The sequence below is a fragment of the Euleptes europaea genome, chromosome 3, assembly GCF_029931775.1.
Source record: "Euleptes europaea isolate rEulEur1 chromosome 3, rEulEur1.hap1, whole genome shotgun sequence".
Taxonomy (NCBI): Eukaryota; Metazoa; Chordata; class Lepidosauria; order Squamata; family Sphaerodactylidae; genus Euleptes; species Euleptes europaea.
This window is the reverse complement of record NC_079314.1, coordinates 22,090,243-22,106,368: the sequence shown is the minus strand read 5'-3', so window position 1 is coordinate 22,106,368 and position 16,126 is coordinate 22,090,243. Positions and strand designations below refer to the sequence as shown.

At 45.9% G+C, this 16,126-nt stretch overlaps 1 protein-coding gene across 8 annotated transcripts in view; it reads left to right on the top strand.

The window, feature by feature from the left end:
* Positions 1-16,126, top strand: part of PTPRU (protein tyrosine phosphatase receptor type U) — a 444,404-nt gene that overhangs the window by 424,378 nt on the left and 3,900 nt on the right. For all 8 annotated transcript variants that reach the window (XM_056846270.1, XM_056846269.1, XM_056846268.1 and 5 more), the window contains 3 exons: positions 2,543-2,668; positions 9,421-9,578; positions 12,656-12,791. In XM_056846270.1, the coding sequence (XP_056702248.1) occupies positions 2,543-2,668; positions 9,421-9,578; positions 12,656-12,791 (420 nt within the window). The remainder of the gene's footprint in view (positions 1-2,542; positions 2,669-9,420; positions 9,579-12,655; positions 12,792-16,126) is intronic.

The window sequence follows — 16,126 nt, the reverse complement described above, 5'->3', positions numbered from 1 at the left end:
CCATAGTTTCAGAGGCTTTTGCACTGCCTCCCTCCCTTCCCCATATCTTTTTGTTACAGCTCTTCCTTTTGTATTCCTTCATTATCCTCTTCTGACCCTCCCCGCTGGCTATTTTATTCATTGGCGGATGTCCGCATAATGTTGTTTGGCCAGATCTTCAATGTTTACCAGTTTAACACCAACAGCCGATAAATCAGCCTTTACAGCGAGCGGCTTTTGAAAGGTGACTTAGAGGGTATATCCCTCGCTTGAACTATGTCTTGCCGAAGGAAGTTTTAATATCCAAATTATAGCTCCGAGTCTGGAAGGCATCGAGATCAAAGAGATTTATAGCCCCTATTAATAACCAATTATTTCTCAAACACATTTGCCATGCAGTTAGGCCCGAGCTGTCCAAAGGCCCCAAATGCTAAATGTTTTGTTAAAGTGCAATGACAAACATCATATATTTTGTATCGACGCTGGTTTCCCGGCTGTCGTGGCTTGCAAACAATCACATCTGTGACCCTTGAATTGAGCAATGCATCAGCCATGTGGCCGGGTGAGAGATAGCGAGGGGCGGATACCTTGCTATCGGCGATCTTCCTCCTCTGGCGGCAGCAATGTCTAGGAATATTAAAGTTCATGTTGATATTTCCAAGTCAGAATTTACTTTCAGCTCAGCAGGAAGAAGATTACAGAATCACAACTTTTTGGCTGAAGGCAAGCAGACTTTCCAACTGTCCCAGTTTACCAGGGATGGTCCCTGATTTCTGTTCCTTGCCACTGGAAAACCACTGTCCTGATTTTGTTCCGATTTTTGCCTTTGAGCAATGCCTTGCTAAAATGAATCTAGTTGCTAGAATTGTCATTCGTCAGGCTTCAGTGTCCTTCCCAGGATCTCTAGAATGCAAATCTCTGAGGCGGGGATGGACACATTTTGTATGTTTTACATGTAGGGTTGCCAACCTTCAGGTAATAGCTGGAGATCTCCTGCTATTACAACTGATCTCCAGCTGATAGAGATCAGTTCACCTGGAGAAAATGGCAGCTTTGGCAATTGGACTCTATGGCATTGAAGTTCCTCCCCTCCCCAAACCCCACCCACCTCAGGCTTCTCCTCAAAAACCTCCCGCCAGTGGAAAAGAGGGACCTGGGAACCCTACTAGCTGGAGATCTCCTGCTATTACAACTGATCTCCAGCCACTAGAGATCAGTTCACCTGGAGAAAATGCCTGCTTTGGCACTTGGACTCTATGGCATTGAAGTCCCTCCCCTCCCCAACCCTGCCCTCCTCAGGCTCCACCCCAAAAACCTCCTGCCGGTGGCAACAGGGACCTGGCAATCCTATTTACATGTGCTTGTAAACACAGGTTCATGAACATACTTGGCAAGGCTCAGTAGGAATGGTGATAGTGACAGTCCCTGAGGAGGGTAGAGTTTGAGGAGGAGAGGGCCCTCTGTGGGGATGTGATACATGAGGATCTGCTGCTGAAGCTGCCATTTCCTCCAGGGGAACTGATCTCTAGTCTGGAGATCAGTTGTGATTTTGGGAGAACTTCAATCCTTCTCCCCGGATGTTGGCAACCCTAGCTTTGGTGATTTGATCACCTCATTTTATTTACTTCTTTATTCAGATATTTAAACCCTGCCTTTCCCCCCAGTTCAAGGCATCTTACGCAGGGTGCTTGCAATCTTACACCAGCCCATTCACTGTTGGGTAAAACGTGACCACTTGTGGAATTTTCTGACCTCTCAAAGACCTTTGTCGTTTGAATTTAAATGACACTCTTCTGCTAAACAACGCACTACTGGACCCTCTGTATTTTTTGTTCCACGACCTGCATAGCCCTGGCTAGCCTGATCTCATCAGATCTTGGAAGCTAAGCAGGGTCGGCCCTGTTTAGTATTTGGATGGGAGACCACCAAGGAATGACAGGGATCACTACACAGAGGCAGGCAATGGCAAACCACCTCTGAACATCTCTTCCCTTGAATATATCAATATGCAACTTCTGCTGCTAGAATAGTCTACGGTAGATATTGGAAATCTAACACAATACCGGCTATCACAGAATGGAACAGTAAACTTTTGGATTTTGCATTAATGGCCAGGCTAACTCACTTGCTGAAAATGAACTCTATGGATGAATTTATGACAAAATGGCAACCTTTGTATGATTATTACTCACGTGCCATGAACAGTTACTAAAAACAATAAGTTTAGAGAATTAATGTAGAAATTACTTAATGGATGCAGATAGTAACGTTGACATGATTAAGACAAATGGTGATATTTTGATATGATGATATTTTAGATTGCATAAGGCTCGGAAGACGAATCAGATTTGACCTTTCCCCCGTATCCCTTTTTCTACTTTCTGTACCCTTCTATAAAAACAATAATAATCTTAAAAAACCCTACGGGTGGCACTATAAGTTGGCTGTGACTGGATGCCAAATAAATAAACAAATAAACAAACAAATAAATAAGAGTACCAATGCTGGCGGTTCATGTTGCAATCCCACCAGTTCACACTCTCTGCTCTTTCTCTTTCTTCAGCCTTGTGTGCAGTATTGGCCAGAACCAGGACTCCAGCAGTACGGCCCGATGGAAGTCGAATATGTTTCGAGATCCACAGATGAGGATGTTATCGCTCGCCTTTTCCGAGTCCAGAATATAACACGGGTGAGAAGCATTAGGTGCTGAGAAACACAGGCAGGATGGTGCTTCTGCAGTCGTCTTGTTTGTGGGCTTCCTAGAGGCACCTGGTTGGCCACTGTGTGAACAGACTGCTAGGCTTGATGGGCCTTGGTCTGTTCCAGCATGGCTTTTCTTATGTTCTTAATTGAACACCAGGAGGTACCTGGTTGGCCACTGTGTAAACAGACTGCTGGACTGGATGGACCTTAGTCTGATCCAGCATGGCCTTTCTTATGTTCTTATGCCCTGCTGGGGAATGCGTTGGCTGTGTTGGTGATGGATGTGTGATTTTTCTTTTGGTTTTTTCTTTAATTAGTCCCTTAAAAAAAGTTTACACACACCTGTGTGTACACATGATGCGACCATTATGGGTTGTTAAAAGCCATTATTGTCTACTTTGATCAGCAGTGGCTCTTCAAGGGCTTGGGTATAGATCTTTCATATGACCTACTGCCTGGTCCTTTGAACTGCAGATGCTGGGGATTGAAGCTGGATCCCTCTGCGTCCAAAGCAAATGCTCTGCCACTGAGCCATGGCACCTCCCCAAGTGTAACTTGGCTCCTGTTCTTCTATATTATATGACCAGAGGGGCTCTTGAGTGTTTGGGAGAACATGTGAAGAATGAGTAGTGACTGTGAGAATATTAATGGACCACGTTTTTATTGTCTATAGCAGTGGTTCCTAAACTTTTCGGGCCACCGCCCCCTTGGTTCCACAAACTCAACCCCAGTGCCCCCTACTCTATCCAACAACACAGTTGAAGGAGCCCACCTCTAGTGCCCCCCTGCTGCCCCCTTGCCTCTTAGTGCCCCCCTAGGTAATCCCACCATCCCCCAGGGGGTGGTACTGCCCACTTTGGGAACCACTGGTATATAGTAACATTCATTTGACCCTGATGATGGCCCAGGCTAGCCCTATCTTGTCAGATCTTGGAAGCTAAGCAGAGTAGGCCTTGGTTAGTACTTGGTTGGGAGACCACCTTGGAAGGCCAGGGTTGCTTCGCAGAGGCAGGCAATGGCAGCCCACTTCTGTTTATCTCTTGCCTTGAAAACCCTACGGGGTGTCAATAAATCGGCTGCAACTGGATGGCACTGTCCACCACCAATGAAGATTTGGGCCTAGTTCTCACTGACATGGTCAACCAGCATCTGGACTATGCTGCTTCAGATGACAGGTGGGACCCTGCTTGACTGAATTTGTTTCCTTGCCCCCCAGCTAGCCTGTCAAGAAGAATAGTTGGCTGATCCCCCTCCCCCAACAGCTGGTTTTCTACACTAAAAGGAATAATGTACCAAGGGGGGGGGGAATGCCTTAATGGTCCATTGTGCAAATAAGCATGTCTATAAATGTTTTTTTTTTCATCTAATGTGATTCGGTTGTTTTGCTTTATGCTGAATTTGAAATGTGAGCATTTGCAGGGTATTTTTTAAAATACATTCTGGAAAAATGCATAGCTATGGCAGCTGCAAGAGGGGCACACAGGACATCGGAACAAGGCTAGATTTCTCTTTCTCAGTTAGGTTCTGCATTGTCTAGTCATGAAATGGTACCCACATCCTTTCAGAAATCTGGGCTAGAGGGAAAGTAGGCATAGCATCAGTAGTGTACAGCAAGTACCTGCCATATTGTGCAACTGCATATAGTTGCACAATATGGTGCTCTCAACTGTATATAGTTGCTCTCAATAGTTTGTTGGTCCACCTCAGCTATACACACACACCCACACTGAGAACTACAGGGAACAGGGTATTCCCACTGACAAATGAGATTGATGGATTTCCTAAATCAAATGAAACCAAGAGTGATGTGTCATTCTAGTGTGACTGTTTCCTTGTTCTGTGTCCAAACTCCACCCTGAAACCTCTCATTGTCAGTAGAAAAGTCAATAGTTGTAGACGTAGGCACTTCCTCCCAAGGGAATGGCATAAGAAATGAATAACATTAGATATTTTTAAAAAAATTATAGATGTGCTCATTTGCATAATGGTCCATGAATGAACACATCCCACTTTTTTGAGCTGCAGTGTAGCAGAAAGTTTGCTGGTCCATCACCAACTTACACAGTTGCCATAGACTCATGACAATAGCACAAAGTCTCTCATCCCAAATCCTTTTTAAAAAAATATCTCTAAGCTTTGAAGGAAGTTTCACCTGTGGTTTACCTCCACTCTCACTGAACAAAGCAACTCAGAGCCTTGAAGGTGTTTCCTACAGACTCGGATGATTGTCCAACCAAGTTCTGTGCTCTCAGCTACAGATTTGGACCACTGGCCAACCAAATTCTTTGCTCTCAGCTACAGACTTGGACCACTGGCCATCCACATTCAGTGCTATCAGCTACAGAGACAGACCATTAGCCAACCATGTTCTGTGCTGTCAGCTACAGACTTTGACCATTGGCCATCCACATTCAGTGCTATCAGTTTCAGAGTCAGACCATTAGCCAACCAAGTTCTCTGCTCTAAGCTACAGACTCAGACCATTGGCAACCAAGTTCTGTGCTCTCAGCTTTGACTGGCAGACACTCTTTCAGGACCTAGGAAGAGAAAGGTCTCTCCCGACACCTGCTACCCTTTAATGAGAGATGCCACGGACAGAACCAGGCATCTTCTGCTTGCCAAGCTGAGATGCCTCACCCCTGAGCTGTAGCTGCTCCGCTAACTCTTAATGATTAAATTGTTTCTTCATATTTTTAAAAGCCTTTTTTTTTCTGGTTGATGAAACTTTTTCCTCCCTTTTTTCTGATTTCGCCTTGCATTGTCTGGCATAATTGGATCGGCAAGGAGGTGGCGCAGGCCTTTCCTGTCTGTTCCTTTGCTGAAGCTGCAGGGGCCGGTTTTAATAAGTTGCAGAAGCTCCCACATTTCCCAGCCCTTGCCAGTGCTTGTCTTGCAGGTAACTTCATGAATAATTTGCAGGCAGCCACTATGGAAATGAGCTTCCCAGGGAACTAAATGTCATAGGCTCAACGGCATGTGCTCTCTGGGTCTCACAAGAAACTTGGGGAGAAACAAACAGCCAGGATAATCAGCTTGGTTCACTTCAATTTCCTGTGTCCCCTACCTCATGCCTTTTCTCCAAGTCAATGAACCATTGTGTGTGTGTAAAGTGCCGTCCGTTTGCAGCTGACTTATGGCAACCAATAGGGTTTTCAAGGCAAGAAGAAGAAGAAGAAGAAGAGTTGGTTTTTATATGCCGACTTTCTCTACCACTTAAGAGAGACTCAAACTGGCTTACAATCACCTTCCCTTCCCCTCCCCACAACAGACAACCTGTGAGGTAAGTGAGGCTGAGAGAGTGTGACTTGCCCAAGGTCACCCAGCTGGCTTTGTGTGTAGGAGTGGGGAAACAAATCCAGTTTACCAGATTAGCCTCCGCCGCTCATGTGGAGGAGCGGGGAATCAAGCCCGGTTGTCCGATAAGACTCCACCACTCCAAACCACTGCTCTTAACCACTACACCACGCTTGCCAGAATGACTGGCAAGAGACTAACAGAGGTGGTTTGCTGTTGCCTTCCTCTGCATAGTGCCCCTGGTATTCCCTGGTGGTCGCCCATCCAAGTACCAATCAGGACCAACCTGCTTAGCTTCTGAGATCTGACAAGATCACACTAGCCTGGGCCATCCATGTCAGAAGAAGAAGAGTTGGTTTTATACCCTGCTTTTTCTCTACCACTTTTTAAGGAGTCTCAAACTAGCTTGCAGTTACCTTCCCTTCCCCTCCTCACAACAAGCACCTTGTGAGGTAGGTGGGGCTGAGAGTTCAGAGAGAACTGTGACAAGCCCAAGGTCACCCAGCGGGCTTAATGTATAGGAGTGGGGAAATAAACCCGGTTCACCAGATTAGAGTCTACTGCTCATGTGGAGGAGTAGGGAATCAAACCTGGTTCTGCAGATTAGAGACCACTGCTCTTAACCACTACACCAGTGAACCATTAGGACTTCCCAAAATGTGTATCCACAGGAGCCACTAAAAGTGGGGAGTGAGCAATGCTCAAATTACGGTGGAAGTCTAGGGCTCCATCTCACAGGCTTAGCAGCAAGGCCCCAAGACTATGTTTAGCACCTAGGATCTTGAGTAGAATGACTGGGAATTGGCTTTTAACCACTTTTATCTATGTGAACAATGAGTCTTTTCTCAGTAAAGCTAAGATATGGTAAGTTTAGAAGGGATGTGTGATTTCCTAAAGTGTTGTAACCACTATACTAGGAAAAGCACACACACACACCCCAAATGTGATCATGTTTCCAGCTAAAGGTGTGGGGGAAATTTTGCCAGCGTTATCCCATCTTCCCAAAACACTCACTCCCCTTTCACCATTCCTTGGGAGGCTGAAGAAGGTGTGAAAATGTTAGTAGGGTTGGGACAGGAACTCATCCTTGTTGCCAAGGAAACCAAGTAGATGCATGGCTGGCTTGCCTCAGCCACTGAAATGTTCCCTCCTCTCTTCCCATCAGTTTAAAGCTGAGGGCAAAACGTTGGCTTTGTTTGCCCTTAGGAAGGTTGTAGTGAAGTCAGACACGATTGGCTACATGGTGCCAAGACATCATCATAGTCACCATGTAACCCCGGTTGGGCCTTACAAACAAACAGAGCAGCTGCTGATGAAGAAGAAGAGTTGGTTTTTCTATGCCGACTTTCTCTACCACTTAAGGAAGGATCAAACCAGCTTACAATCACCTTACCTTCCCCTCCCCACAACAGACACCCTGTAAGGTAAGTGGGGCTGAGAGAGCTCTAAGAGAGCTGTGACTAGCCCAAGGTCACCCAGCTGGCTTCATGTGCAGGAGTGGGGAAACCAACCCAGTTCACCAGATTAGAGTCCACCGCTCCAAACGACCGCTCTTAACCACTAAACCATGCTGAAGGTGAAAAGATTTGCGAAATGCTGCAATCAGCAAGGAATTAAGACACTGTATGGGGAGTTTCTAGAAAGTGGTGTGTCCCCTTTCACCTTGCAGATTTTGAAAATAAAGCTAGCTGTATTCATCTGAGAGCTTTAATAACTTTGTCTTTTTCAGTCATTGTGTTTCTATTGCTCCTACCCCACATACTGGGAGAGTGCATTATTTGTGATCGTATTTGGGTTGGAGTCGGCATATAAAAACCAACTCTCCTCCTCCTCCCTCTCCTTCCCTATGTCACCAGTAGAAATGTTGGTAGGTTCCAACTTCAGTATGTGCTATCCCCATTTTGTCAATAATCTATTTTGGCTTCCATAAATGTGGTCAGAAACCCTGTTTTTTCAAGACATGGGTTTGCAGGTACGAAAGCTGGAATATACTTATTTTGCCCAATTCAAACAAAATGGTAACCACATGTATCGAGATCACAGGTACCAGACACATGGTTTTACACATGCTAAAGCTGAAATATATGCATTTTTCTGATTCAGACAAAATGATAATTCCATGTATCAAGAGGATCACGCATAGCGCACTCTTCTGGTATGCATGGTTAGGAGTGCCAGGAACTTAATGACTAAAAAGGCCTCATGTAGATACTGTAAGTAAATGTGGTGTTGGAGTAAAATGTTTCGGATACTGTGGACCACCAAAAAAACAAAAAACAAAAAACAAATCAGTGGGTTATAGATCAAATCAAGCCTGAACTGACCCTAGAAGCTAAAATGACTAAACTGAAGCTGTCGAACTTTGGTCACATTATGAGAAGACAAGAGTCACTGGAAAAGACAGTCATGCTAGGAAAAGTGGAAGGCAGCAGGAAAAGAGGCAGACCCAACAAGAGATGGATTGACTCTATAAAGGAAGCCATGGCCCTCAGTTTGCAAGATCTGAGCAAGGCTGTTAAGCATAGGGCGCGTTTTAGAGGACTTTGATTCATAGGGTTGCCATGAGTCGGAAGTGACTTGATGGCACTTAACACACACAGAGAGAGAGAGAGAGATAAAACTTAGCTGAACTCTCAGAAATTTGCCATTTGTCTCTTACCCTGACCGAGTACTATAGAGTTAATGTCAGCCAGAGTACCAGAAGTTCATCCCATAAGCCAGTCCTGATTCCCATCGTATTTTGATTTTCCCTTACAAACCTCTGCTTTGAAAGTGATCTCCACAGCTCTCACCCCACCTAAATCCTGGTCTCTCTCAGCTCTGTGCCCCCAATCCTTCTCCTTCCAGAGCTCTCTGACCACATTAGACTGCAAAGCTAACTATATCACTAAAGTATTAAACAGCATTCTTTCCTGTTCTTCAGCAAAGGAGAGTGGTGTAGTGGTTAAGAGTGGTGGTTTAGAGCGGTGGATTCTGATCTGGAGAACCGAGTTTGATTCCCCCACTCCTCCACATGAGCGGCGGAGGCTAATCTGGTGAACTGGATTTGTTTCCCCACTCCTACACATGAAGCCAGCTGGGTGACCTTGGGATAGTCACAGTTCTCTCAGAACTCTCTCAGCCCCACCTACCTCACAGGGTGTCTGTTGTGGGAAGGAGAGGGAAGGTGATTGTAAGCCAGTTTGATTCTTCCTTAAGTGGTAGAGAAAGTCGGTATGTAAAAACCTACTCTTCTTTGACCCCTGTCAAATTTATCCCTGGGTTTTTCTTTTTTTAAAAAAAGTAGCCAAGGGTATTTTTACACTGCATGCAAAAGGTAGTGGGGATATTCTTTCGTTTCATGAAAAATTAACAATCACTGTTGATATCCCCCCACCAAATATTTCTGAAGGCAATGTAAACGAGATACCATAAAGGGGAAAAATACCAATGTGTCTTCTCTAGTTACAGGAGGGTCACCTGATGGTTCAGCACTTCCAGTACCTGAGGTGGTCAGCTTACAGAGACACCCCCGATTCGAAGAAGTCTTTCCTGCATTTGTTGGCCCAGGTGGAGAAGTGGCAGGGGGAGAGCGGCGACGGGAGGACAGTTGTCCATTGTTTGTAAGTATTATCTGGGGGGAGGGGGTGTCAGTATTTGGCCTTACCCTTTATCAAATACCACTGTGCAAGCATACCTCGGAGATATTGCAGATTCGGTTCCAGGCCACCGCAATAAAGCGAATATTGCACGAAAGCGAGTCACACAAATTTTTCGGCTTCCTGGTACATATAAAAGTAACGTTTACACTATACTGTAGCCTATTAAGTGTGCAATAGCATTATGTCTAAAAAATGTACTGTAATAATAATGAAAAAGTTTGAAATATTGTGAGAATGACCAAAAAATGACAGAGACACGAAGACTTGCTCGAAAATGCAATATCTACAAAGTGCAATAAAATGAGGTATGTCTGTACATGTAAAGCTCTGCTCAGTAAAGAAGCCTCAAACAAATCAGTATAAAGAGAGTTCTACCAAGGCTCTCGGTTACAATTTTATGGATGTTGTTTGTGTACCTAAAGCCGTGCCTATGTATGGGTGGGGATTTGGAATGCACAGACAGGCAATGGACAGAATGTGATCTGTCTTCACCTAGAAAGAAAACGCAGGAGATGGAGGGAAATTGAACTCATATCTTGGTTAGGAGAAGGTAGAGCATCTTTCCTCATCTAATCTTCTCCAGCACTGTGGGGGGGGGGGGAGGAGGAGGAAAGCTAAGCCGGTCTTGTCTCTTTATCCATCTACTCTTGACAGTCAAGCTCTGGTTTGAGTCCCAGCTTTCTTCCCCCAGCATGACCAACCACTGTTTGAAAAACAAGCACGTTGTGGGTTGCGTCTTAAGAATTCCAAAAGAAACAAAGAAAAAAACCTGCCCAAACCTCAGGGCACTTTCACACATCCTGAATAACGCACTTTCGATCCACTTTCAATGTACTTTAGCGATCGTTTGCAAGTGGATGTTGCCGTTTCACAACAGCAAAATCCAGCCACAAAGTGGATTGAAAGTGTGTTATTCAATGTTATTTGTGATGATTAATAGAATCATAGAGTTGGAAAGGGGCCATACAGGCCATCTAGTCTAACTTCCTTCTCAATGCAGGATCAGCCTAGACTAGAGCATCCCTGACAAGTGCTTATCCAGTCTCTGCTTAAAGACTGCCACTGAGGGGGAGCTCACCACCTCCCTAGGTAGCTGATTCCACCACTCCAAACCACTGCTGTTAACCACTATACCATGCTGGCTTACTGACAGCTGTCCTTGAGGCTGGGGGAGGGGGGACAGGAGCCAGGCACTCCCCTCTCTGATGCCCTCCCCGAGCAGCCTTCTTTGTTTTGTTTTAATTAACATTTGCCTTGGTTTTTAATTACCATTAGCCAGTTCGGAAGCCAATTATTTTTTTGGCTGGAAAAGCAAAGTAAAAAAAAAAAAACAGAAAAGAAAAGAAAAGAAAAGAAAGAAATGCAGCAAATAAATAAATAGTCGTGTTTCCAAACTGACAAGGGGGCACCCAGCGAGCTTTTAATCAAAAATGAATTACAGTCTTGCCTGTCTTCATTAGCCTAAGGATAATTTGGCAGGGTCGTTCAGAAAAACACAGAGTTCTCCAGTGGGCGCAGAGGCGCAGAGCTGGAAAAGGAAAACAGGGGTTGCTGCTAGCTGGCAAACGCCGACCTCACGCGAGTCTGGTGAACACGGTTATATCGAGGTGTAAAAGATTGATGAACTATAATGGGAATCCGTGCCCTGAAGGACTTGCGGTGTGGTATGTCTGCACGCGGGGAAGGTAAAGCAAGATCTTCCATTTTCCCCACTTATACAGATGTCTGTTTATTGAGGTCTATGCCCAGGTCGTCATATCAAACACCAGAAAATCAGAAACGCAATTTGTGGCCATTAAAGATTTTTGCCTCGCCGTGCATGACACACGACGAGGGCTTGTTGGTTTTGGAGCCCCGATCATACGCTTTTGACAGACGTTGGCCTCGTTCAGACATCACAAGCAAACGGTTGTTTGTTCGTGATGAGAACAAGCCAGTAAATCCTCCGGGTCATACGCTTCCTCCCTCTTGTTCCTTGCACACCATGACAAGACTGACCAAGTCCTGATTTGTTATAAACGACATAATCTGTGATATCCCAAATCTGGAAAGAAAGGCTTCTTCGTATAGTCCAATCACATTAGATTGTGAAAGCCAAGCAGAGTTGGTACTTGGGGGACCCCCAAGGGAAGCTCTGCAGAGGAAGGCAGTGGCAAACCACCTCTGCGTCTCACTTGCCTTGAAAGTAGGGTTGCCAACCTCCAGGTAGTACCTGGAGATCTCCTGCTATTACAACTGATCTCCAGCCGATAGAGATCAGTTCCCCTGGAGAAAATGGCCGCTTTGGCAATTGGACTCTATGGCATTGAAGTACCCTCTCCAAACCCCACCCTCCTCAGGCTCCACCTCAAAAACCTCCCACTAGTGGCGAAGAGGGACCTGGCAACCCTACTTGAAAGCCATTTGCTGGGATCACCATCAGTTGGTTGCAACTTGACAGCATGTATGTACAGATTCCAGATCTGGCACATCAACACATTTTGGGTTGAATTGAACTGAATAAATTTATTGATGGCAAAGGCCAGAATAAAACAACCAGATACAACCTGTGAGAGATTAGGGTCTCTCTTGTTTAAAAATATAACAATTTAAAAAGTGTTAAAACCAATAATTTACCAGATAAAAATTAGCCAGTCCCAATGTTCACCTACACGTTTTGGGTTGTTTCTTACTTCACAAGCCAGAACTCTAAACCGGGATTAAACTGAGGCTCTGCCCTTCCGATGTACTGGCGGCCAGGTTAAATGGGAAGTGAACACTCTACCTCCTAGCACATTTTTAGCTTGACACTCTTCCAAGGAGTTCAGGAGAGCATACAAGGTTCTCTCCTCCCGTTTTTACCTTCACATCAGCCCTGTAAGGTCGTTCATGTCGACAGTGAATGCCCCAGGGCCTCATCCTGCAAGTTGCGTGGCAGAGGGATTTATCTTTGCCCACAACTCAACGGCTACCCCGTGCCACTCTCTGTTATGTTATTCCCACTGGACTACTTTTCACACTGAATGTCTCCATGCCATTCTTTTGTTTTTCTCCACCAGGAACGGGGGTGGACGGAGCGGCACTTTCTGCGCCTGCACCATGATCCTGGAGATGATCAAGTGCCACAAGATGGTGGATGTGTTTTTTGCTGCAAAAACCCTCCGAAACTACAAGCCAAATATGGTTGAGACTTTTGTAAGTGGCGAGCAGATCTGTTCCTTCTTCTCGTGACTTTAAACCCTTTTTTTGGGGGGGGGGTCAGTCAGGTTACAAAGGATTGCGGGAGTTGGCATAAAATCAAGCTGCCCGAGGGCATTTTTCCACTCATCCCATATCACTGGACAATATGTCTGGCATACAAAGCATGGCCTTTCCAGGGGAGGGGCTGTGGCTCAGTTTGTAGAGCATCTGCTTGGTGTGCAGAAGGTCCCAGGTTCAATCCCCAGCATCTCCAGTTAAAGGGACTAGGCAGGTAGGTGATGTGAAAGACCTCAGCCTGAAACCCTGGAGAGCGGCTGCCGGTCTGAGTAGGCAATGCTGACTTTGATGGACCAAGGATCTGATTCAGTCTAAGGCAGCTTCATGTGTTCAAATACTAGGGGAGGGGCCGTGGCTCAGTGGTAGAGCATCTGCTCGGCATGCAGAATGTCCCAGGTTCAATCCCCGGCATCTCCAGTTAAAGGGACTAGGCATGTAGGTGATGTGAGAGACCCCTGCCTGAAACCCTGGAGAGCAGCTGCCGGTCTGAGTAGGCAATGCTGACTTTGATGGACCAAGGATCTGATTCAGTCTAAGGCAGCTTCATGTGTTCAAATACTAGGGGAGGGGCCGTGGCTCAGTGGTAGAGCATCTGCTCGGCATGCAGAATGTCCCAGGTTCAATCCCCGGCATCTCCAGTTAAAGGGACTAGGCATGTAGGTGATGTGAGAGACCCCTGCCTGAGACCCTGGAGAGCCGCTGCTGGTCTGAGTAGGCAATGCTGACTTTGATGGACCAAGGGTCTGATTCAGTATAAGGCAGCTTCGTATGTTCAAGTCACCACGAGGACTTTGCATTCGATTTATGATGAGATTGCTGTGCCTCCCAGAAGCACACAGGGCCAGTACTTAACATGATCACAGCATTCCAAGAGCTAGCTTCAGCAGGGTTGCCAGTATCCAGGCGGGACTTGGAGTTCTCCTGGGTTTTGTAACCAATTCCATGGAGGAAATTACATCTCTATGGCATCGCATCCCTGCTGAGCTCCCTTTGCTCCCCCAACTCCACCTTCTGCTAGCTCCCCCCCAAAAAAACCAGGAATTTCCCAAGCCAGAGGCAGCAACCCTAGATTTCAGCCATCTTCCCCACAATGTTCCCTGCAATGGCCCCAGGAAATCTCTGTTTCCTCCAATGGGAAATAGGTGTAACAATGGGTACATGTAAGTTTTTCAGGAGAACAAATGATGGTTGTTTATGCATGGGTACTTTCACTCATGTTCACCCCCAGTCTGTCTCAGTTGTTCCTTGGAGTTACGCATGAGTTTTCCATCCATTAGTGGTGACCTTGGTGCCAGCCCTCACAATTGGGTTTTGTAACCAATTCCATGGAGGAAATGACTTCTCTATGGCATCGCATCCCTGCTGAGCTCCCTTTGCTCCCCCAACTCCACCTTCTGCTAGCTCCCCCCCAAAAAAACCAGGAATTTCCCAAGCCAGAGGCAGCAACCCTAGATTTCAGCCATCTTCCCCACAATGTTTCCTGCAATGGCCCCAGGAAACCTCTGTTTCCTCCAATGGGAAATAGGTGTAACAATGGGTACATGTAAGTTTTTCAGGAGAACAAATGATGGTCGTTTATGCATGGGTACTTTAACTCATGTTCACCCCCAGTCTGTCTCAGTTGTTCCTTGGAGTTACGCATGAGTTTTCTATCCATTAGTGGTGACCTTGGTGCCAGCCCTCACAATGTCCGGGTCTTCCCGTTCCTCTGTTAACCCGACTCTTCCACCTTCCGTGAGCAAAGCCTGGGTGAAATCCCCATGCTTAAGGCAAAGTGCGGGACACGCAAGCTTGGTTTCGCTCACAGCCATTTACAAAGCAGCCTGTCCAGAGGCGGGGATTGAAATACTTCCTGCTTCCTGGGAGCTCTTTCTGAGCAGAAGAAAATCTTTTTAGAATCGAGGCTTGGATTTCTTCCCCCCCTTTCAGATTGCTCCATTTTTTATGTTGTTCTTAAAATGCTTTTTTATGTGGCAATTGGGTTTTTGGGGGAGAATTTTCTCCACAGTAAACACTACAAATAAGCCAATTACATAGCAGCATTTAAAGGGGCGGGAACTTGATTTGAGCTTGGAGACTGCTGGGGCATAGATTCCCGACAGGAAAGTGTGGGTCCAGCCAGCAACAAACCTCAGGTAAAACTCTCGTGCATAAATGACCGATGACTCCCTCTCCCTGGGTCTGTTTCAGGACATGAAAATAGGGTGGGAGTCTGAAGGCTTTTCTCCTCTCGTGCTGCGGCTGCAATCAGAATTGGGCTTGTGCGCTTCCGGGAGACACAGAACCACCCTTGCATGCCTGATACAAAGTGCTTGTGGCAGCCACAAGGACTTTGAATTGCATGAATTGGCCCTTATTTCTAACATCCGTACAGTTTTGCTGGTACAGTATTCTAATCACCCGGAACGTCAGTATGAAAAGGCAGCATAAAAAGTTTTCGGGATATCAATAAAATGCTCGTATAAAAGTGTCAGGACCAGAGGGGGAAAAATACGACATTAGCAATGCCTGGATTATCAGACCTCTAACTTGACAAAATGAAATGATTTTCTGGGAGGTTTTGATTGCATTAGGAATTAAATCACAATTGGAGGACGTAAGGAGCGGGGGGAGGAAGGAATTAAGAGAAAGCAATAAAAAAAGAATGCAGTCCCTGGCACTGAGTTGGATGACTTTTTGGCCAAATTGCAGGGTAAGAGCAAATGCAAAACGAACACTTTCTAATCTCCCCCCAGCCTCAGTTGAAGCAGCTAAATGTGGCTCCTTATGCCCATACAACACACTGGCTTGGATCCACTGTTATGCAAGCGGAAACATAAGCAGCTTTAGTGCCATTCCAGTTATGTATTTATTTGTTTATTAGATTTGTACCCTGCCCTTCCCAGCACTACCGAGCTCAGGGAGGCTTCCAACATAATAAGAACAATCTATCATATATATCAAGAGCCAGCATGGCGTAGTTGTTAAGAGTGGCGAACTCTAATCTGGAGACCTGGGTTTGACTCCCATTCCTCCACATGAGTGGCAGACGCTGATCTTGGGGAGGGGCTGTGGCTCAATGGTAGAGCATCTACTTGGCATGCAGAAGGCCCCAGGTTCAATCCCCGGCAGATCCAGTTAAAGGGACCAGGCAAGTAGGTGATGCAAAAGACCCCTGCCTGAAACCTTGGAGAGCTGCTGCCAGTCTGATTAGAAAATACTGACTTTGATGGACCAAGGTTCTGATTCAGTATAAGGCAGCTGCATGTATTCATGCATTCAATCTGGTCAAC